Source organism: Engystomops pustulosus, chromosome 1 (assembly GCF_040894005.1).
Source record: "Engystomops pustulosus chromosome 1, aEngPut4.maternal, whole genome shotgun sequence".
Lineage (NCBI taxonomy): Eukaryota > Metazoa > Chordata > Amphibia > Anura > Leptodactylidae > Engystomops > Engystomops pustulosus.
The window spans coordinates 93,084,071-93,107,338 of record NC_092411.1 but is presented as its reverse complement, the minus strand read 5'-3'; the positions used below and the strand labels follow the sequence as shown (position 1 = coordinate 93,107,338).

General features: G+C 41.6%; 2 protein-coding genes across 6 annotated transcripts; one reads left to right on the top strand and one right to left on the bottom strand.

Annotated features, from left to right (window-relative positions):
• Nucleotides 1–1,336: 1,336 nt before the first annotated feature.
• ALKBH2 (alkB homolog 2, alpha-ketoglutarate dependent dioxygenase) lies at nt 1,337–9,892 on the bottom strand. Of its 5 annotated transcripts, none has more exons than XM_072147556.1 (4): nt 9,783–9,892; nt 7,988–8,298; nt 4,994–5,192; nt 1,337–1,651 (listed from the first exon to the last, which is right to left on the bottom strand). In XM_072147556.1, coding segments are annotated over exons 1-4 (810 nt in total). In that variant the 5' UTR covers nt 9,785–9,892; the 3' UTR covers nt 1,337–1,353. The 5 variants fall into 5 exon arrangements, with proteins under 5 accessions (XP_072003657.1, XP_072003674.1, XP_072003692.1 ...); XM_072147573.1 differs by lacking the exon at nt 9,783–9,892 and adding an exon at nt 9,684–9,772; XM_072147591.1 differs by lacking the exon at nt 9,783–9,892 and adding an exon at nt 9,377–9,670.
• Nucleotides 9,401–18,758, top strand: UNG (uracil DNA glycosylase). Its single transcript, XM_072147543.1, has 7 exons — nt 9,401–9,593; nt 10,106–10,318; nt 11,469–11,564; nt 14,057–14,154; nt 15,960–16,048; nt 17,468–17,646; nt 18,066–18,758. The coding sequence occupies exons 1-7, from the start codon at nt 9,510–9,512 to the stop codon at nt 18,204–18,206; spliced, it is 900 nt and encodes a 299-aa protein (XP_072003644.1). The 5' UTR covers nt 9,401–9,509; the 3' UTR covers nt 18,207–18,758.
• The last annotated feature ends 4,510 nt before the right edge of the window (nt 18,759–23,268 follow it).

The window sequence follows — 23,268 nt, the reverse complement described above, 5'->3', positions numbered from 1 at the left end:
GATGGAGTAAAATTTCCTGTGCAATGTCATAGATGTGCACACAAGTGTAACTGCAACCTCTGCTCATGATTGAAAACACTGTATCACTTACCTACTTAGTTTTCTGACTTTGGAGAGAGCAGTGTTAAGTTTGAGCTATGGAACCATAGCTTTGTGTGTGTGTGTCTGTGTATGTGTCTGTGTGTGTGAGAAACGGCAAAACTGAAAACTATTTTTATTGGCAAAAAAATAATCATCGGGTAAAAACAGTTAAACATTGATAAAATTAGTTGATTCCAAATATGTTATAATACTTGTCCACAGACCAAGGTACACATTATTTTTGCCGTGTGGAAAAAGGCAATCATAAAAACACAAGTACCGTATCTAAGTATAAGCCGGGGTACCTAATTTTAACACAAAAAACTGGGATGCATTGGTCACAGCCTATGCCTAGTATATAGCCCGCCAGCTCACGTCCCCCAGTATATAGTCAGCAGCCTCCTATGCCCAGCCTATTAAGAAAAAAAAAACCTCTGTACTGTACCAATGCTGACATTCATAGTGTGTGCTGATGGCGTTATACACAGAAGAAGACCTGTAGGGTTGGGGGGTGCTAAACGTGAGTACAGAGTTTTTTCCCCATAGTCTCGAGTATAAGCAGAGTAAGGGGTTTTCAGCACATTTTCTTGCGCGGAAAAAGTCGGCTTATACTTGAGTATATATACGGTTTATGTTATCTCCTATTTGCAGTTTATTAGATAACTAGAAGAACGTTGAGGGTCTGACTGCTGCACCTGTTCTCACTTATGGGCGGAGCTGCAGGACAAACATCCGTCCCGCTGCTCCATTCATTGCCTATGGGGGCGGGTTCAACCATCTCTTATTCCCAAACTACTTGCTCGGCCTGTTGCTCCACCTATTGGCGAGAATGAGATCCTTGTTCTCTGGATCAGTGGGGGTCCCAGCAGTCAGACCCTCTCCAATCAACCAGTTATCCCCTATCCTGTGGCTAGCTTATATACTTTATACAACCCCTTTAAGTCTTTAATTGTGGCAACACAAAAGGAACATTCTGACCTATGGGTTTAGCAATAAAGAAAAGGTGTGGGGTGGTGAGTAGCGATGAACGGACCTCATGGTTGGGTTCAGCCGCCTGACCCAGGCATAGTGCTGGACAAATAGCCACCTATTGACACCTCTAACAACTAGCCATCGCTATGATTGGCCAGAGGGTGTCCAATTTGCCGGATTGGCTGTTTGGCCGCCAATTAGGCAAAATGTTATTAGAAACAACTCCTTTAGGTCAAGTACTGGTAATTTCCTTTAAAAAAAACAAAGGATTCTCTCCTGCATGTCAGGTCACCTTTGGTTTTACTGTATAATTTTACGAAATGTTAAATTTACCCTTGGAGTGAGCACTTTTCTTCTGACTGGGAGGCTGTGGTACCAGTAGACATTGGTCGGGAAGTTCATTACAAGTAAGCTGCCATGCTCTAGCTCCAGCCTCACAGGTTCAATTTTGCGCACTGAATTTTTACTTCGTGAATCTCTGTGTCGAAAGATGAAATCTCTACAAGCTCCAAATGACACAGAAGCAATGGGACTTTGTGGAACCAGCTCCTTTTCATCATCTCTGTGGTCTCCAATGTGATCATTACCATCTTTATATCTAAGAAATGAAGATAAAAACACAGGTAGGAACACTTTCAAATTAAATATCAATACAAATAATTGGTGTTATTTCATTAGGACGCTAGAACCTTTTGGATATGTTCTAGGGAAGTCCGGTGCGGAAGGGGGGGGGGGGGTTGGCCGAGAGTTAGAAAATACTTTATTGAAACATATGTTCTGCTGGAACAATGGTATTTGTACATCTTAAAATGGGGTTTCCAGAACACCTTCTTACAAAATTAGGGCAGCGTCTTTCTACCAGTCTGATGTGGCATTGCAATTTAGCCCAATTTATTTTCAACGGAGCAGTGTTTCTATGCACAAAGCTTTATTGTGGAAATATTTACACTTGAGGAAAAAGAAAAGTGCCAAGTGACTATCAACTGATGTGCAAAGGTTAAAGATGCATGGCAAGTCCACAAAGGGATTTGCATTTTGCAAATACACAGTGAAATATGAATATTGTATTAAAGGAAACTTACCATCAGAGATCTACCTATTAAGGTAATGCTAGGTTCCTATTAACCAACTAAATCCTAATCTATTTTTACCTAATCGTATAATGCTTTCTAAACCAAACTAAGCTTTACCTAATATGTAAAATGTAAATTTTCCAGGTAAAGTGTGGAGTGGCCACAAGTAAAGGATACTCCACGCCCGTGTAGCTTTTCTTATCACTCAAAGAAAATTTACATTGGGTTCGGAAAGTATTCAGACCACTTTAAATGTTTCACTTTGTTTTATTGCAAACAATTGTTAAAATCAAAAATGTTCTTTTATTGCTCAATAATGTACACTCTGCACCCCATCTCAAATACATAATAAAATAGCAAAAATATCTTAATTTAAGCAAGAAAAACTGAAATATCACATGGTCATAAGTATTCAGACCATTTGCTCAGTAGTGAGTAGAAGCACCTTTTGAGCTAGTACAGCCATGAGTCTTATTGGGAATGATACAACAAGTTCCTCACTGCTGGATTTGGGGATCCTCTGACATTCTTCCTTGCAGATCCTCTCAAATTCCCTCAGGTTGGGTGGTGAACATTGGTGGAAGCCATTTTCAAGTCTGAGGTTCAAATCACTCTGTAAGAGGTTTTCATCCAGGATATCTCTGTGCTAGACAACATTAATCTTTCCTTCAATTACAATCAGTTGCCCTGTCCCTGCAGCTGCAAAACACCCTATAGCCAATATACACTCAGCGGCCACCTTATTAGGTACACCTGTCCAACTGCTCGTTAACATTTAATTTCTAATCAGCCAATCACATGGCGGCAACTCAGTGCATTTAGGCATGTAGACATGGTCAAGACAATCTCCTGCAGTTCAAACCGAGCATCAGTATGGGGAAGAAAGGTGATTTGAGTGCCTTTGAACGTGGCATGGTTGTTGGTGCCAGAAGGGCTGGTCTAAGTATTTCAGAAACTGCTGATCTACTGGGATTTTCACGCACAACCATCTCTAGGTAGGCAGAAGAGCATCTCTGAACGCACAGTACGTCGAACTTTGAGGCAGATGGGCTACAGCAGCAGAAGACCACACCGGGTGCCACTCCTTTCAGCTAAGAACAGGAAACTGAGGCTACAATTTGCACAAGCTCATCGAAATTGGACAGTAGAAGATTGGAAAAATGTTGCCTGGTCTGATGAGTCTTGATTTCTGCTGCGACATTCGGATGGTAGGGTCAGAATTTGGCATCAACAACATGAAAGCATGGATCCATCCTGCCTTGTATCAACGGTTCAGGCTGGTGGTGGTGGTGTCATGGTGTGGGGAATATTTTCTTGGCACTCTTTGGGCCCCTTGGTACCAATTGAGCATCGTTGCTGACCATGTCCATCCCTTTATGACCACAATGTACCCAACATCTGATGGCTACTTTCAGCAGGATAATGCGCCATGTCATAAAGCTGGAATCATCTCAGACTGGTTTCTTGAACATGACAATGAGTTCACTGTACTCAAATGGCCTCCACAGTCACCAGATCTCAATCCAATAGAGCATCTTTGGTATGTGGTGGAATGGGAGATTCGCATCATGGATGTGCAGCCAACAAATCTGCGGCAACTGTGTGATGCCATCATGTCAGTATGGACCAAAATCTCTGAGGAATGCTTCCAGCACCTTGTTGAATCTATGCCACGAAGAATTGAGGCAGTTCTGAAGGCAAAAGGGGGTCCAACCCATTACTAGCACGGTGTAACTAATAAAGTGGCCGGTGAGTGTATGATGCTGCCACCACCAGGTTTCACTGTTGATTTTTGGCAGGTAGTGAGCAGTGCATAGTTCTCTCCACACATACCACTTAAAGAGGTTTTAGGGGAAATTAAAGGGGGTTGTCTGGGATCATAAAAAAAAAAATAAACATGTACTTACCCCCGTGGCCCCTTCTGGCATCCCGCACTGCCATCTCTCCGGTCTGTGACCCTGACCGATGTGACCAGTCATGCCCACCCGTCCCACATTATACAGCGCTGGTAATAGGGATCGGTGGTCATCTGGAAGCTGAACGTAGCAAACTTTATGCCCCGGTTTGTTTACAAGGGCACAGACCGGAGAGATGGCAGCGTGAATCCAGGAGGGACCGCAAAGCTAAGTACATGTTTATTTTTTTCAAGCAGTGCCCTCCTGGCATTTTTTTTTTTTTTTAAACGGTCTGACATCCTATCCCTGCAGCTAAAAAACACCTCCATAGCACGATGCTGCCACCACCATGTTTCACTGTTGGGATTGAATTTGATAGATGAGAAGTTCTTGCTATTCTCCACACATACTGCTTAGAATTAACACCAAAAAGTTCAGTCTTTGTCTCATCAGACCAGAGAATCTTATTTCTCATAATCTGGGAGTTCTTCATGCGTTTTTTTTTTTTTTTTTGCAAGCTGTAAGTAGGCTTTTATACGTCTTGCACTGAGAAGAGGCTTCTGTCAGCACACTCTGCCACTCTCAACTCTGGTGGAGGCCACTGTTCTCTTAGGAACCTTAAGTGCTGCAGAAATTGTAACCTTTGCCAGATTTATGCCTTACCACAATTCTTTCTCTGAGCTCCTTGGGCAGTTCCTTAGACCTCATGATTCTCATGTGCTCTTGCATGCACTGTGAGGTCTTCTATAGACAGGTAAGTATCTTTCCTAATAAAGTCCAATCAGTTTAATTAAATGCAGCTGAACTCCAATGAAGGAGTATAACCATCTCAAGGAGGATCAGAAGGAAATGGACTGCATGCGAGTTAAATATGAGTGTCACAGCAAAGGGTCCGAATACTTATGACCATGTGATAATTTATTAAATAAGAAAAAAATAACTAACAAAAAATCTACATATATTTCACTATACCTGTTAATAAGAACAAAGTTGAAAGAATGTTCAGTTGCCAATTGTATTCTTTCTCTTATACGGTTCAGCACAGGAATCCATGGTTTGGGAGTCAAAGTGATACCAGAAAATGTATAGGTTAATCCAGCATCACCAAAAGTCACCTGCTTCCTTGGGACATTATGCCATTTTCCATACACTTTGACTTTACTCAGGTCTCCTGCAAATGAAAGGGAAAATCTTATTACACTAGACCAGTGATGGCTAACCTATGGCACTGGTGCCAGAGGTGGCACTCGGAGCCCTTTCTGTGGGCACTCAGGCCATCACCAGAGATGACTCCAGGTATATTCCTGCAGTCCCAGACAGCCCAGGACTTGCTGTGCACAGAGATATTTTAAAGTGACAGCTCTACCTGGGACTATTTTCTGCTATATTGGTGTCCTCAGGTGCTGGTATCAATGAAAACTGTGACAGAGAAGGGAGTATAAATCACAAATTAAATTTCCGTGTTGGCATTTTGCGATAAATAAGCGGGTCTTTGTTGTCGTTTGTGCACTCGGTCTCTAAAAGGTTCGCCATCACTGCACTAGACAATAGTATAAATATTAAACACACACCTGTTAATTTTTTTTTCAGCTAATGTAACTGGGGAAAACAAAGATCTTGGTATAACTGTTACCATTAACATGAAAAGGATTTTTACTGGCGCATGTTGCAACAATTGCTTTTCGTCTCGTTGAGGTCGACACAGAGACCTTGGTACATCCAGGGCAGACACCACCAAAATAACTATTTTACTGCAGCCTGCAAGAGTTCCCTTTCTACCCAGAGAAGTGAATACATGACACAACCATGTAGCTGTTTTGTATACCTGAATAGCAAATCCCCAATAGGATAGGTCCCATTACAAAGAATGATGACTGCAAATTTCCTTATCGTCGCTACCAGAGTCAGCCCTCCGCTGACTGTAAAGGTGATATGAGAGTGCGCTGTAGAGGGGTAGCGACCATGAGCTATGGGTGACTCCATTGCTGTAATAGAGCAGGTGGGCTGCTTTGTTCTAACACAGATTATGTTTGTCCTCCCCACTGCAGACTTGAGGTAGAGAGAGGTCTGCCGTCCACAGACTTGTTTTAACGGATTAGCTCATTCTCCCCTGACTGTAGTGAAGTTTTAGACTGCAATCACACGTGCCGCTAGCGCTGCATTTTGGGCCTCGGCCCAATCACATCCGTGTTTCCCCTTAGATCTAACACTTTATACCAGTTTATACCTCCTAGTAGCAGCAGTTATTCCAAGGTTATGGAGTGCCCAAATGACACAAGAAAATATACGTAAAAAAAAAGAACGTTTGTAAAATTTTGGTTGTATTACTTTTTATTGCAGTTGAGAGGCGATAGATGCTCTCCCTTGTCTTTTTTATCAGCAAAATTTCCCTTTTTAGTTCCACTGCACCTATTTCGTTTGAAGTACCATATATACTCGTGTATAAGCTGATTTTTTTCAGCACAAAAAATGTGTTGAAAAACGTCCCCTCGGCTTATACACGAGTCACACTCCGGTGGCCGCTGCTCCCCCGATGTCCGCGCGGGTCCTCTTCTTGCTTCTCTAACTTCGTGCCGAGCGCCGCCATTGTTTTTCTTCCAGGCGGCGCCTAGTATGACGTCAGCAGCGGCGCATCATACTAGGCGCCATCCGCGGGAGAGCAATGGCGGCGCCCGGCACGAAGTTAGAGAAGCAAGAAGACGGCCGCGGAAGCCAGAAGAGGACCCGCGCGGACATCAGGGGAGCAGTGCTGCACGTCGGGGCCACCGGAGGGTGAGTATATAAGTTTTTTGTTTTGTTTTTTTAACGCTGGGCAAGCTGTATACTACTGGGGGCAGACTGGGCAGTGCTATATACTACTGGGGGCAGACTGGGCAGTGCTGTATACTACTGGGGGCTGTGCTGTATACTACTGGGGGCAGACTGGGCAGTGCTGTATACTACTGGGGGCTGTGCTGTATACTACTGGGGGCAGTGCTGTATACTACTGGGGGCAGTGCTGTATACTACTGGGGGCAGTGCTGTATACTACTGGGGGCTGTGCTGTATACTACTGGGGGCTGTGCTGTATACTACTGGGGGGGTCTGTGACCAATGCATTTCCCTACCTCGGCTTATACTCGAGTCAATAGGTTTTCCCAGTTTTGATGGTAAAATTGGGGGTCTCGGCTTATACTCGGGTCAGCTTATACTCGAGTATATACGGTACATTTTGATACATTTTTTTACATTTTATTTTTCTCTCAGATTGTGTTCTATATCCTATATTTTTTCCTCATACAATGGCTGTTGATTATACCCTCTCGGTCAGATCTGTCAGAGGAGCTGTTTGACAACTGAGGGTCAGTTCACACCTGCGTTTGTCGGGTGCTGTTCTCTTTTCCATTATGAAATAGCTGCTGCACTATATTTTTTCCACTATTATAACAGGAAAGAAACCTTCAGTACATTGAAGTCAATGGGAGTTGTAAACTGAGCCTTATTCAGTATCTCAAATCTTTGTTCTCCTGATGGTCATAAAAGCCGAATTCGTATCAAGCCAGTTATAGTACAGCTTAAATTTCTTTTTTATGAAATCACTCAAGAGAAAAGGGGTAAATTCTATTAAATAGTCTTTGAAAACTGGGCTGAGCTGTGTGAGCTACATCAAACAGCTGCTTGTGGAAGACAAAGTGAGCACATTTTCATAAATCTTTTGGAAAACTGTTTTAGCCATGAATAGATACAATGGGGGATTTATTTTTAGGCAGGCTCCTTGTGACAGTTGTCAAATCTGACCAGCAGTAGAGCTCTCGAGACAGTCTAATCACAATTGCTTTGGCTACTTGACAAATTTGGCCTATGATGTTGCAGTTTTGGCTGCATCATGACTGATTAAATGCCTTGTCATTAACCAGATTACATTAATAAAAAAATCCTTCTAGCACACAGTAATACGGTCACATACAGCCATACCAAAGAGATCACCTGTAAAATATACAATATCCTTTTCAAGCTGTTGAAATATTTCATTGGCTTCTGCCCTGTTGAATAGAGAAGTATAATCACAGCTCAGGTTTTCTGCACAAATTCTCTTCCATGTATAGGTAGGTTCCAGCAGAGACCCAGTCTTCTTACACTTCTTCCCAGATAGTTCTTCTGTAAGACTCCCAGTGTCTGAGCATCCAGCACTTTCATCTACATGTGTCCTTTTACTTTTAGTAAGGCCTTTTTTAATCACATACTTATCCATTATTTTCTCATACTGTCGCCCGGCAGACTGGCCTCTCCAGTGGCACCTGGAACAGCACAATGATCACAATTACACATATGTCAACATATAATAAAAACATACATGTGGTCATGTAGTGTAACCACCAAAAAAAAACTGCTCCATTGAAGTCTTCAACTACGTGAGTTGTAAAGGTGAAACAGGCTTAACCATTTCCTGATGACCCTAATGTGCAAGTAATGGAATGGCTCTCCAAAGATGAATTTCTATGACAGTCTCCCTTTTTTATAGAATTGAAGCGTGCCTGTGGTAGGATTCAATAGTAAGGATCCTAAGGACAGTTTTTCCTGTGCATTTGACTGGCACATTAAAACTGAATAGGTATATTCACACATCAGACTTTTTTTTTTTACGAAGATCTGCGCGCTGAAGATTTTTGGTAGGAAGATCGAAGAGGCTACTGGGGCGTGGAGTAGTCGCACCGTGTAGCCTCAGTTCCGGCTACTCTACGCCGTGTGCAGAGGAAGTGAGCCTCGCCTCCACGTGAATTGACACCCCAATACAATGATGATGAGGTACTGAAAATGTCCAGGCAGCCTGGGGGTCCACTGAGGCCATTCCATTTAATATAAAGCCTATTATTTTATATAGTTTGTTATAAAAAAAAAAACTAAAAAAAACCACTAACACACAAAAATTGCCCTCCCCTAAAAAGAGAATGCGCTATCTACCACCAGGATCCATGCACACACATTTTCACGGATTTCCCCAAAAATAACTTCCTATTATTCATAACAAGTAAAAGCCATCCATAATGGACAGTTTACTCCCTTCTGACTCAGCGCCTTAATTATGGCGGAGTTATGGCCTGGGTCTTAGCAGCAGTGGGGCTGCATTGGGGTGGTCCCTTGTATAGTATTCGACCACCCAATAGTGATTAATAATAAAGGTCCTGGACATCCCCTGTGACATATGATAAGCAGTCTGGGTTCGTTCACACCTTCAGTTTTTCCGATTTTTGAAGCTTGAATAATGACAAGACAATCACTGAGAGAAGCCAATCCCCCTTCACTTCTAGTTCGGACACCAAAACGGAATCTAAAAAAACGGAAAGTGGGAACGCACCCCAGGTTGAGAACCTTCACCTCGTGTATCCATGGTAATGACAAGACCCTCCTCCTAGTGGGCAGGTACCAGATCTAGAACGGAGTCTGGCGCCAAAACCCTGCAGTCCTCGTCCTCCTGGTGTCTGACAAACTGAACTCCCGCGGGTTAAACATGATCGGCCAGAAAACCATCAATTCCTTTTTCACAGCCGTCCCTAAGAAGAGGTCTTCCACAGAGGCGTTTATAGAAGCGGAGGTGAGACGTGCGTGTGTTCTAGGTGCATGCGGTAACGCGCGATACAAGCATGCCCTGTGCAAAGACTGCGGGTGTGTAAAGTGCGGTTACCTCTTCTCCCTCTGAACTGCTGAGGTGAAGGCTTGCGGTGTCTATTACTGCATTACAATCATGAAGAGCTAAATGAATGAAGCTAATGGGAATACTGACATGAATTAACTTCCTATAGGCCGGATCTCTGATTGAGTAGCTGGACAGCCAATCGCTGTGCGGAATCAGGGCGGGGGGCGGTGTTTAGGCTGACTTTTTTTTCCGCGAAAATTCAGCGTGTGCAGCCCCCGGAATTGTATGAGCACGTGTGAGCGGGGGGCGGGGCTTGTATACATACATACATACATACATACATACATACATACTGTATGGGCTTCAGCATCATATACATTACTATGAGCCTGCTGCATAGCACAAGGAGATGTTTGTACAGTGTCACCAGGCTGCGCTGTGTAACGCGAGCATGCTGTCATTCTCCTCAGGTCACTCCAGTCAAAAGGCCCAAACAACCAGAAGAGGATGAACAAGCCCAAAAAGTCCCATCACCTCCTCTCAGCCCTGAGCAGCTGGATCGGATCCAAAGGAACAAAGCTGCAGCCCTACAAAAGCTTGCGGCTCGCCATGTACCTGAGGGGTTTGGAGAGAGCTGGAAGCAGGAGCTGTTGGCGGAATTTACCAAACCTTACTTTATGAGGGTAAGATGACAGTATTGCTACCTCCAGTATTTCGCTTAAAGGGATTATCCATAGTTTGAAATACACTGCTGGTTTCTTCCACCACAGTGCTACACTTGACTATGGTTTCTGATGGTATTGCAGCATAGCTGTATTGAACTGAATGGAGTTTAGTTGCAAATTGCTATACCAATGGTCAAGAGAGGAGCTATTTTTTGGAAGAGGGCAATCAGAGAGCAAATTTTTGTTTATTATAATTATTACCTTATATTTATTTATTTTTATTTTTTTTTTATTTTATTTTTTTTTTACAAAATGCAGGTGAGAATAACACTTGCATGTATCATAAAAACACACTCCTGAATAGTTTTTATTCCACACCATACTCCGTTATTGATACCTATGTTATGGTGTTCTTACAAAAATGTCTTATAAACCGCTGAAGCTTATGTTATTCTGCAGCTAATGTTTTGCACACACATAACACCCACCTACCTAAAAGTGGCCTTTGCTATCTAATTAGTTTGGTTTATGGATATGTAGTTTTTTAAATTTGGGTTACCGTTATGTAAGGCCATTTTCACACAATGCACTGTGTCACGACCGTCGAGCAGAGCGCTTGGCAATCGCTGTCAGCTCCATAGAGATTTATGGAGCAGAACGGTCATGCACGCCCGTCTGCTCCATTAGTCAGAGGAGCGGCGAGGGTTGGTGAGACCCCTCGATATTGCTATCCGTGCGGTCTCAGCACCCGTACCTTAGGTTGCCCACCTCTGATGTAGAAGGTGTTCAGCTGCTTGATGACATACTTGTAGTGGTTTACAAGGTCGGTTTCTGCAGACAGGTTCCCTTTAAACATTTTATACTGCGTATCAATAAAACCCTCTACCACCCACCCAATTCCAAATAAAAATCATGTCTTTTACTTTGCAGTCCAAATGATACATCCCTTTTTCTTTTTTTTTTTTTTCCTCTCTACCTTTCGGTTAGTATGATTATGGAGTCACCAAATGAATATAGCTGTTACTTTTAAGTAACTTTAAAAAAAAAATGTTCTAATCTTTTTGGGGTTAAAAAAAAAGGACGTTAGAGGATAAAAGTCCACTATTGCTATAGTTGAAATATTTAGATTTTTTTGCTAAGCTTTTCTTGACTTTTTTTTTTCTTTAAGCTATCTACTTTCATTACTGAAGAACGCAAGCGATACACAGTGTACCCTCCTCCACATCAGGTGTTTACCTGGACTCAGATGTGTGACATAAGAGATGTAAGTTATAAATCAATTATAAAATACAGATGTTAGTGTATTTGTCAGTATGCTTGGGTAAAAGAAGTCCTGTATTGATTTTAGTTTTTTATCTTCTATTAGATATTTGCAAAGAAAATGTAAGAATAGAGCCCATTCCTGGCAGTGGTACCATAAAGCTAAAGTTGTAAAATCTATTGGGGTGGTTTGTTTAAGGCCGTGGTCACACGTACCACTAGACGTCCGTTCATAACGCGACGCTAGCGCACAGGGGGAGGTCCTCGGCCCGAACGCACATGCGTTTCCAGAGAAACGCATGCGATAGGCTTAACAGTCGCATGCATTTCCCTGGAAACGCATGTGCGTTCAGGCCGAGGACCTCCCCCTGTGCGCTAGGCGTCCGTCATAACACGTGTGACCGCGGCCTAACTGCAACCAATAAATCTAGTTCTGTGCAAATGAATGACAATTTGTTTTTTGTGTTGGTTAAGGCTACATTCACACTGCCGTTGCCCGCCCGTACCGTACCGTAGCGGGCAACGGCAGTGTACGGGGAGAGGAGGAGGAGGTGAGCGCAGCTCACCTCCGCCCCTCTCCATAGCGATACATTACGCACGGCCCCGTATTACGGGAAAAGATAGGACAGGTCCTATCTTTTTCCCGGGTACGGAACGGTACGGTGCCGCACGTGTGCGGCACCGTACCGCTCCCGTAGGGTGCCGTGCGCCCATAGAAGTGTATGGGGGACGTATATCGGCCGTATATACGCCGGCCGTATATACGTCCTCCATACGTTCGTGTGAATGTAGCCTAATAGTCCCGGGAGAGGACGATTACACAGAACAGATGCAAATCATTGTGTTATATTTTATCTCTGTGTAGTCTCCACACCTAGTTTTAGCTAACAAAACTGATTAAATAATTGAGATCTGAACAAGCTTTAACACTTTAACATGTGAGTTCATATTCAGATTAAAATGCAATTTAATAGGAATCTACCAGCACCAAAATGGACCTTTCTGGTTGAATACTACAATGGTCACAGAGAGGGAAGTGACAGTAAGGCATATAGCATAAGAGTTTAGGTAGGCTCCCACCTCCTCCCTCCCTCATCGCCAGGTCTAGCTACATTTTTAACAAGTACAGCTAGTGGCAGGTTCCCATAGAGCCCTATTAACGAACACCCTTCTTTTAGCTAAAAATAGTTTTCCTCAGTTCCCCATATAATAGTTTTTATAATTTTATCTGGTATCCAGGGATATCTGTGAGTTCAGGTGGGCTGAATTCAGCAGCTCCTCCGCATGCTTTCTCAGCTTGCAGCAGTAATGTCATGTTGCCAGAGTGACATCATCCTTTAGCCTCCTAACAGTAGCAAAGTGCACACCACGCATATATCTGATCACAGGAAATCACAGCAGCCTGCATGGAGAGGAGTAGAAGTCCATGGAGGGTGGCCTCAATCAAATCACAAATCTTGGGTATATGTGGCATTATATTAATATTAAGAACGCATGGATTTCGAATCTCCTATTCCATATTCATCAACAAACTCAAAGGATAATGACCATGCAGACAAAATTACTTTTTCTTGTTTTTTAGTGAAAAAATGCAATAAAATGTTATCTTTACTTTATCAATGTTCCATATTCATATTTCATATTCCGTAAATGGTATTTTTCATAATAGCATTTTCCTCCAGAGAAGTCATACCTTCTGGAGGAAAATGATTTTAAACTGTTGGGATAGGTAAATATCTTCTTTCCCCTTTCCATATCACTGTCTTCCTATGTATTTGGTAAAGCGGGTGGAGACGTTACACCATACAAGACCAAGAGTCGTAAGCTATATCTTTTGACTTCCTCAGTCTGAAACGCCACCTGATACAGCTCGCACTATAGACTTTGTTGTCTGGTGTAACGTCTCTGCCCGCTATCCACTACGAGCTGCAATACCCAATACATAGGAGGACTCTGATATATCACGAAAGGGAAGTTTAAAGAAGTTATTTTACCCATTGAAAAGCAGTTTAAAAGCATTTTCCTTCAGAAGGTATGACTCTTAAAGAATAGTGGACTGCTGTTATAAAAAATACTATTCACGGAATACGGATATGGAAAATAAAAGAAACGTAAAGATTGTATTTTATTGCATTTATTTCTCTAAAGAATAAGAAGTTATTTTGTCTGCATGGTTATTATCCTTTGAGATGTCACTCTGGCCACATGGCATTACTGTTGCATGAGGAGGAGCCGTTGGATTCAGCCCGGGCAGGCCACGCCCCTCCTCGACTCGCTATAGATATCCCAAGCATATACCATGCTGCTCTATTCATGAATTTGTAGTACTGATAATTCATTTGTAAGATTATTCTGGTTATGGTGTTGGCTTTTCCAACCCCCTTTCAACCTAGTATTCATAAACTGTAATAATGCGAGATATTTCAGATTTTGCAAATGCAAAGCTTGCAAATGCTTTCATTTTCTTTTTTCTTTTTTTTTTTTTTTTTCTTTTAGGTCAAAGTTGTAATTTTGGGACAGGATCCATACCATGGCCCCAACCAAGCTCATGGGCTGTGTTTTAGTGTTCAAAAACCTGTACCACCTCCACCCAGGTAACAAGACATCTTGCATACTAAATTTAAGGCCATTTCACACTCCTGTTTCATATAATTTGGAGTCCTTTACATCACATATATCTAGAAGTTTTTACATGCACCTCAACGGGGGAGCTGTCACATTATGCTTTTAAAGACATGGGTGTGAATTGGATCTTTATTTGGAGCTTGCATTTCCAACTATGTCTTTAACTGGCCTGATGAGATCTGAAAGATGACTTGCATCATTAATATGACACCTGGTTATAGCTACTTTTAGAACTGAAATTATGGATATCAAAAATGTCGCTTGCCCTGCAGCCACTAGATTCCTTCTACTCGGCAATAGGACTCTGCTCTGCTCATTTTAAAGGATTTTGCAGGAGATTTTTTTTAAATTAATAAACAGTGAGGTTTATAGAAAAGACTTGCTATGGAAAGTATCTGCTCTTATTTAGCTTGTTATATCCTGGTTTTTACAAAAAGAAAGTCTTACAATATTGTTTAAATGAGCCTGGGGGGTTCCTAGCTTCTTAGATGTTAATGAATCCTTGAGCCCCTCTGGCTCATTTGCATCATTTTTTAAGATTTTAAAAAAAAAAACAAGGGCATAGGGAGCTTAAAGAAAAACAGATGTTAGTGTACTTGGTTTACAATCCTTCATCCTGGTGGTTGATGTCCTTTAACGACATGTGACATATCTGTATGTTACTTGCCAGGGTTGTATGAAGCAGGTTCACCAGCTGACCCCCGCACCATACACATTATGCAGCTAACTACCACCGCTGATAGCTGCAATCACTTCTGGCATTAATATTAACTCCTTAGATCACACCATCAAACACAATGGCAGCACATAAATGGCGGTGTTGCATGGGAGCTGCCATCTTGGATCTGGTAGGTGCCCCCTATGATGCCATATGGGGACATCTACCAGTTGCTATGACAGCGCGGACCCTCAGCAAAAGTCCCATGCCTGTCATGGCAAGATCTGAAAAGGAGCCTAAACGGTAGTATTATAGTATATTGTATAAGTGATCGTGTCCCTTGGGGTTTAAGTACTATAGGGGGTCTAGAAATATAGTTTACAAAAATCAAAGGCATTCTGTATTAAAATGGTTATTATCGGCTGTGAACTCCACAACGGAAAATGGTGTCCAAATCGCCACTTTTTCACAACACATATAAATTTTAATAAAAAGTGGTCAAAAGGTCTTGCAGTCCCACGAATGGCAGAAATGTCAGCTTGTCCCTGAAAAAGTGATATCTTTAGCAGGTCAGTTCACCAAAGTATCAAAGAGTGTTATCAATAGGGTGTCACCAAGAATTAAAAAAAAAACACTGTACAAAAGGTTTAAAAAAAATTAAATATATATCTCCATCTCTCAAAGATATAGTAGCAGCACTCTTAAGGTATCAGAATGTCTGGGTGCACATCCAAGAATAAAGTAGATGTCATTACGTTTTTTTTGTTAATTTTTCTGCGCGTTCTGAATCTTTTTCCAGTACATGGCATAAAGTATGACCACTATTAAGTACAGAAAATAAGCACTCACGCAGCTCTGTACGCTGGAAAAATAAAATTCATGAATTTGTGAAGTGGGGAGTGGCAAACAAATGTATAATGGAAAACGTTCTTCACGGCAAGGAGTTAATGTAGCAGAATCTGGTAATGGTGTTACTTTAAAAAGATCCACTATATGATTAAATACCTGTGAGTGGCCAGTTCTACAAAGTTATTAATACATTTGTAACCTGAAGATCTTCATTCATACATACAAGTATGATACTTACCAATGAAATTCTGTTCACTATTTTTTCAGCTTGGAAAATATGTACAAGGAGCTTCAGACCGATATTGAGGGCTTTGTCCACCCAGGACATGGAGATCTAACAGGGTGGGCTAAACAAGGTAATGCTCCAGTGCACATGTATGTATTGTCATATGAATTTATTTTAATGTATCATTAAAGTTCATATTTGGCAGAAGGCCATGCAATATTTTAGTCAGCTAATGTATTAAAGCTGGTGTGGTATATAAATAATACTCCAAATAAGTCTCCAAGTAAACGGTGTTGTGTAGGGCACTGTGTTTTGTAGCTCTCCTGTTTCATACTTTGTAATTTGAGAGAATTCCAACCTAACATTCTCTGTGCAGCAGGATACGGTAGGTTGTGTCTACTTTTTCTGCAAAAGCTTGTGAACCATTGTGTAAAGTTGTGGTGTTACTTGGTGCTTTAAAGCCTTAAAAGAATACTGATGCTCCAGCAGGCATGACCTTGAAATGTATGACTATAAAGCACAGCTGTGGATTCTGTAAGCCTAACTACCACCTCAATTTCCCTAGCTCCAGCAAAATGTTCTCATGTTCCACAGCCCTGGTTTCCTGGTCACTCTGGCAGTTTTATCATGAGTGTAGGAATTTCTTTGCAGTCTGTTCTTACTCTAAACTAAAAGCCTCACCCGAGGTACACATCCTGCATCCAATGGTTCACATGCAGCCTGTCAAACCTCAAATTGTGGCTTGCACCCTACTGACAGAGTCCAATGAGCACTTTCATAACCGATGCAGGAGATTGGGTAACGGTGAGTGCACATGAGAAGTCCTCGCCGCTCCTGGGTCCTCTGCTGCCACTCCCCCCCGTGTCCTGACTTTGTGTATGCTTGAGCAGGAGGGGACCATGGAGTCGTAAGTACTTGTTAGCTGTACTGTACTGCTCTTATGTCCACAGAGCTGAGCAGCACATGGAGGAGAGAAGAAACTGCTGTGTGTGTTGTAGGGAGCAGAAGAGCCATAGGTCACCCCTATTTTCTTCTCTGAATGCAGTATTTGGTTTCTGGGATGCTTTTTATTGCTGTGGTATGTGTATTCTGGGGGAACATATTGTGCTGTACTGTGATTGTGCATCTACGGTGCAGGTTACTGGTGCTTCCATAGGTTATTAATCAAATTAATTTGATTGCCTCTTGGTTGGGTTGTGTGTCATTGAGCTGCTGTAGACTTTAGCATTGCTGACTTTTTTTTCCCTGCCTGGTAGCAGGTCTGTTTAAGCTCTTCTTCTTCTTCCCTGATTTTTAAGAAGAAAAGCTTTAAAAATATGCAAATGAACCCAAGGGGCTCAGTGCTCTACGACCAGGCTCATTTACATAATTTTAAAAAGCCATTTTTGTAAAAACTAGGGCATAAAAAGCTAAAAGAAGAGCAGATCCTGCCAGAGGATGCATAAACCAGTATAGAAGTGAGCTTGGTTTACAGGCCTTGATCCTGGTGGTAGATGTCTTTTAAACAGTTGGGTAAAAATAATTTATATAAAAACTTCTTTTTCCTTAGGTGTTCTCCTCTTAAATGCTGTTTTAACAGTTCGTGCACACAATGCAAATTCCCACAAGGACAGAGGCTGGGAACAGTTTACAGACTCTGTAGTGACGTGGCTAAACAAGAACCTGGATGGCTTGGTTTTTATGCTCTGGGGTGCCTATGCTCAGAAGAAGGGCATCAGTATAGACAGAGTAAGTTTTTGGTCAAAAAAAGACCTCACAAATTTTTTTTTTTCTTCTTCTTTTTTTATAATTGAACTAATGTTAGATGTTATATATGATGCATTGATGCCACTTTCACGCAGTCAGTATTTTGCATCAGTGTATGAAGCCAAAACCAAAGGATAAACCTATAAAGAGAAAATGTATAATGGAAAGCTCCGTGTCTCTTCTGTTGTACCCTGAATCATCTTGTTTTGCGCCCCCTCCTGGTTTTGGCTTACAAAAACTGATTCAAAATATTTAAAAAGTATCCTTAGTGTGGCTAGTTTTAACAACAAATGGTTTTGTATCAGAATAATATCTCCTGGTTTCTCACTGGATATGGAATTTCTGAGATTGTTATTCCTAGTTGAATCACATAAAGTAAGTTATCCATTTTCCTCTTCTAGAAACGTCATCTTGTACTGCAGACAGTTCATCCTTCTCCGCTCTCGGTACATAGAGGATTTTTTGGCTGCCGTCATTTCTCCAAGACAAACTCCTATTTGGAAAACCTGGGTAAAAAAACCATTAACTGGAAAGCCTTATAATTTGGAGCACTAAACATTTTACAACATTTCAATGGATTGTTATACTTGCAGCTATCAAGTGTTCATGATGGATCAGTTTCTTGTGAAGTTACTATTTCTGAGTTAAATTAGTTTTCCTATATATTCAAATTGCTTAATTATAAAATGAAGCTATTAACTTAATACACTACCTTCACAGACTGCACCTTTAGGCAATCCACCGGAAGAACTCAAATAGTAATATATTTTTGTGTTAAACACAATTAAGTGCAAGTAACACACTGCATGAACATCTAGTATGGTGGCTAAATAGGTGGTAGAGGGTTACTCTACCAACCTAGCCCATAATATTTATGGATCAATAATGTGCTTCTTGGTCAGGTCAGAACGCACAAACGTACATGTGAAGCAATGGGTATTTTCTAATACTGTTGTTTTATACATATATTTGTATACCTTTGTAAATAATTTGTATTAAAACGTGTTTTTAGTTTGTGACTAGCATTTTTTGAGGTGAATGGTTGAATGTAAAATCTGTTCTTAGTTTGTGTAATTAAATACAATTTTGGTTAAGTTTTTTGTCTTTTTCTTTCAAAACAAAGTTGATAATGGAATGAACCGGAGGGCATCATTAAAGCATAACTCCAAGTTACCGGCCCAAAAATGGCACAGCCTAAACTATAGGGAATAGTGTATAGCTCACTCACATAGAAGTGACCATTTCCTATACTTCATAAGGACCTTTGCAACATGCTATACCTTCATGTTCTCATATTGGTCACATCCTTTTCAGTGATGGTATATAGCCATTTCTTTGTCTGTGGAAACATGTTTAGAGCTTAAAAAAAGCTCCCACTGACAACACACAAGCTCCCCCTTTAGTGACAAAATTCTAATTACCTTCCCCACTGACATCCAATTGCCCCTTTCCTTACAGACAACACACAAACTACCCTCCCCCAGTGAAAACACACGCCCTCTAACCCCCTGATGGCAGGCATCCAAAATATTTTTTTTATTTTTTTTTTATTTCACATATACATCAGCCCAGGCACATGCAAAAAGGAGGCCTATGTCAGTGCATCCAAGTTGGTTACATCAAAACCAGTCAACCGAGATAAAGTACAGAAATAACATATGAAACACAGAACAGAAAATCCTGTCTCTCATTTAGTACGAAGTGGAGGAAAGGTAAAAAATTAGTGGACACTACAATTAAAGCCTGTGTGCTGTATAGTAAAGATCCCGAGAAGACCAAACAGCATCAAATTTGTTCATTTTATTATTCATTTGAGCAGTTAAGTGCTCCATTGACCTTGTATCCTTGATGCGTACATACAGATCCATAGGTGCGGGTGGAACAGGTTTGTTCCAGAATAGGAAGATTAGACAGTTGGTTGTGGTGAGAACATGAAGGAGCAGCATGGGACCTGAACCTTGTTCATTCCTAGGTAGTAAGTTGAGTATCGTAATCCCGAGAAGTTTCCTACCGGAATCCCAGTAATTCTGTATGGCCAGCTCCAGAATATATGTATCAAAGAGCTGCCAGCTCTGTTACGGAATATTCATGTTAACAGAGGCCTTCTTTGCCCTAGCCCAAATAATCTGCCCATTGTTCCATCGAAAATTGCTTACCGAGCCAAGATTCCCACCTAGTCATATACTCATGTGACACCAGGTAGGGCACAGTGGGGGAGTTAAAGGGAACCCGTCACCACTATTTTCACAAATACAGGTAGTGATAGGTTCCTATAGAGCTCTAGTAACTATTTGACACCCTGCTTGTAGCTAAAAAAATATTCCCCATATATTCTGAGATCCCCATATATTCAACTTTATAGTTTTATCTGGTAACTAAGCATGGCTACAGCGTGTCCAGGTGGGCCTGGCCTCCTCAGGCTGAGCTCCTCCCCATCCTATCTCTGTATGCTGCTATAATGTCATGTGACCAGGGGGACTTCATCACAGGTCCTATAGCTTTTGTTGCATTAGGAACTGTACACTAAGCATATATGTCATGAAATCACAGCATATTTTACCACATGAAATCACAGCAGCCTGCATGGAGAGGAGTAGAAGTCCATGGAGGCTGCTGTGATGGTTTTATGTGGTCAGATATGTACATGGGGTATAGTTTTCATATTAAGTAGCTCAAAGACCTTTGATGTCACCCTGGTCACATGACATTAGGCCACGCCCTGTGGACTCGCTCCAAAGCTGCATAGATACCAGGCAATATTATAACTCTGATTTTATGGGGATCTGAGGGGAACTACTTTTAGCTACAAGCAGCGTGTCAGTTACTAGAGCTCTATAGGAACCTGCCACTACCTGTATTTGTGAAAATAGTGGTGACAGGTTCCCTTTAACCATACTATAAATCAAACAAAAAGTTTTTAGAATGACACAAATATTATATTTTCACATGATCTGTTGCCCTCTGGTTTTTATGTGTTTGTCAGATGTTTTTATCACATACAGAAATACAAGTGCAATCATATTATGAGTAACAAAAGCTTTTATTGACAGTTAGAATGAGTTAATGCAGCAAGTCAATATTTGCAGTGTTGACCCTTCTTCTTCAGGACCTCTGCAGTTCTCCCTGGCAGCTCTCAATCAACTTCTGCACTAAATCCTGACTGATAGCCGTCCATTCTTGCACAATCAATTCTTGCATGTTGTCACAATTTGTTGGTTTTTGTTTGTCCACCGTCTCTTGATGATTGACCACAAGTTCTCAATGGGATTAAGATCTGGAGAGTTTCCAGGCGATGGACCCAAAATCTCTGTTTTGTTCCCTGAGCCATTTAGTTATCACCTTTTCTTTATGGCAAGGTGCACCATCATGCTGGAAAAGCCATTGTTGATCACCAAACTGCTCTTGGACGTTTAGGAGAAGTGGCTGTTGGAGGACATTCTGGTACCATTCTATATTCATGGATGTGTTTTTAGGCAAGACTGTGAGAGAGCCGATTCCCTTGGCTGAGAAGCAACCCCACACATGAATGGTTGCAGGATACTTTACAGTTGGCATGAGACAAGACTGGTGGTATCACTTACCTTGTCTTCTCCAAACAAGCTGTTTTCCAGATGTTCCAAAAAATCGGAAAGGGGATTCATCAGAGAAAAAGACTTTACCCCAGTACTCAGCAGTCCACTCCATGTACCTTTTGCAGAATATCAGTGTGTCCCTGATGTTTTTTCTGGAGAGAAATGGCTTCTTTGCTGCCCTCCTTGACCCCAGGCCTTGCTCCAAGAGTCTCAGCCTCACAGTGCGTGCAGATGCACTCACACCTGTCTGCTGCCATTCCTGAGCAAGCTCTGCACTGCTGGTAGCCCGATCCCGAAGCTGAAACACTTTTAAGAGACGGTATTGGTGCTTGCTGCTCCTTCTTGGGCGCAGTGGAGCCTTTTTGGCAACAATGGAACACCTCTCCTTGAATTCCTTGATGATGTGATAGATTGGTGACTGAGGTGCAATCTTTCTAGTTGCGATACTCTTCCGTTAGGCCAGTTTTGTGCAGTGCAATGATGACTGCACGTGTTTCTTTAGAGATAACCATGGTTAACAGAAGAGAAGCAATGATGCCAAGCACCAGCCTCCTTTGGTGTCCAGTGGTGTGATTCTTACTTAATCATGACAGATTGATCTCCAGCCCTGTCCTCATCAACACCCACACCTGTGTTACTGGAGCAATCAGTGAAACGATGTTAGCTGCTCCTTTTAAGGCAGGCCTGCAATGAAATTGAAATGTGTTTTGGCGGAAAAGTTCATTTTCTAGGCAAATATTGACCTTGCAATTAATTGCTGATCACTTTATAACACAATGGAGTATATGCAAATTGCCATTATAAAACCTGATGCAGTAGACTTTGTAAAAATTAACATTTGTATCATTCTCAAAACTTATGGCCATGACTGTAGGGCCATAAGCTCTCTTTAGGCTAAATTAATTGGCAAAGCTTTTGTTTTAGTTCTATTAATTTTGTATCCAGGTGCTATAGTGTTTTTGGGTCACACACAAATTTGGTAAACTAATGGCTGGGTTAGACAGTGTAAGTAGAACGTCGTCTACAAATATTGAAATTTTTAATTGGGTATTTCTTACTGTTATTTCCATGATATTGGGGTTTGCCGTAATGTAGACCGCCAAGGGCTCTATACTCGGGTAATGGGGAAAGTTGACAACCCTGTAGTGTGCCATTCTGAATAGGGAAAAGGATGAGTGGACATGAGGCAGGTCTTAATGGCAATTCTAACTCCCACATCCCCCATTGACAACACACACTGCCCTTTCTCACACTCAAGCTCCCCCAAAAATCAGTGGAGATGACCAGTGCATGTGCGAAAATTGAGATGAGACCGAGATTAGAGGGAGATAAGGAGACATGCTTATTTAAAGATGCGGCTGTGCGGGCCCGCGCCTACTTGACTACTTCGGCCTGTCAGCCGCTGCCCCTGACAGGCCGAACTAGCACAGGCCCCACAGTATAGAGGACCTGCAGGTGGCGTTGGAAAGGTAAGTAGTACAGTGTTAATTATTTTTTTATAGGCCAGAGTATAAGCCAAGTTAGGGTTGTGCTGCAAAACTCGGCTTATACTCGAGTATATACGGCAAGTTGATTTTTCTGGCTGCAGGCAGCATTCTCATTTTAGACATGTCCAGCACACAGGCAAATGGCCTTATAAGGTACTTTGTGGTTTAATAGCAATTCACCTGGTGACAGGTTCTTTTTAAATATGATTTTCCACTTAGATTTTGAGTATTATTCGAAATCCAGACCAAGGGGTTGTAATTTGATTTTCATTGATAATTTTAATGTTTTGTTGTTTTCTAAGCATACCAATATTTAATGAATAATGAGTTGCAACTGGACTATAACGTTCATTGAGATCTAGGATGTGGTATTTTAGAGTTTCCTTTCTTTGTTTCTTTTCTTTTTTTTTTATTCAATCTTTTATTTGGTTTTCATCATTTTTCACAATAAACAAGACAATACAGTTAGGGGTTTACAGGCCCCATATAACAATATATAACATTACAAGTTTGCAGTGATTTACAGAGCAGGACAGGTAACCTGG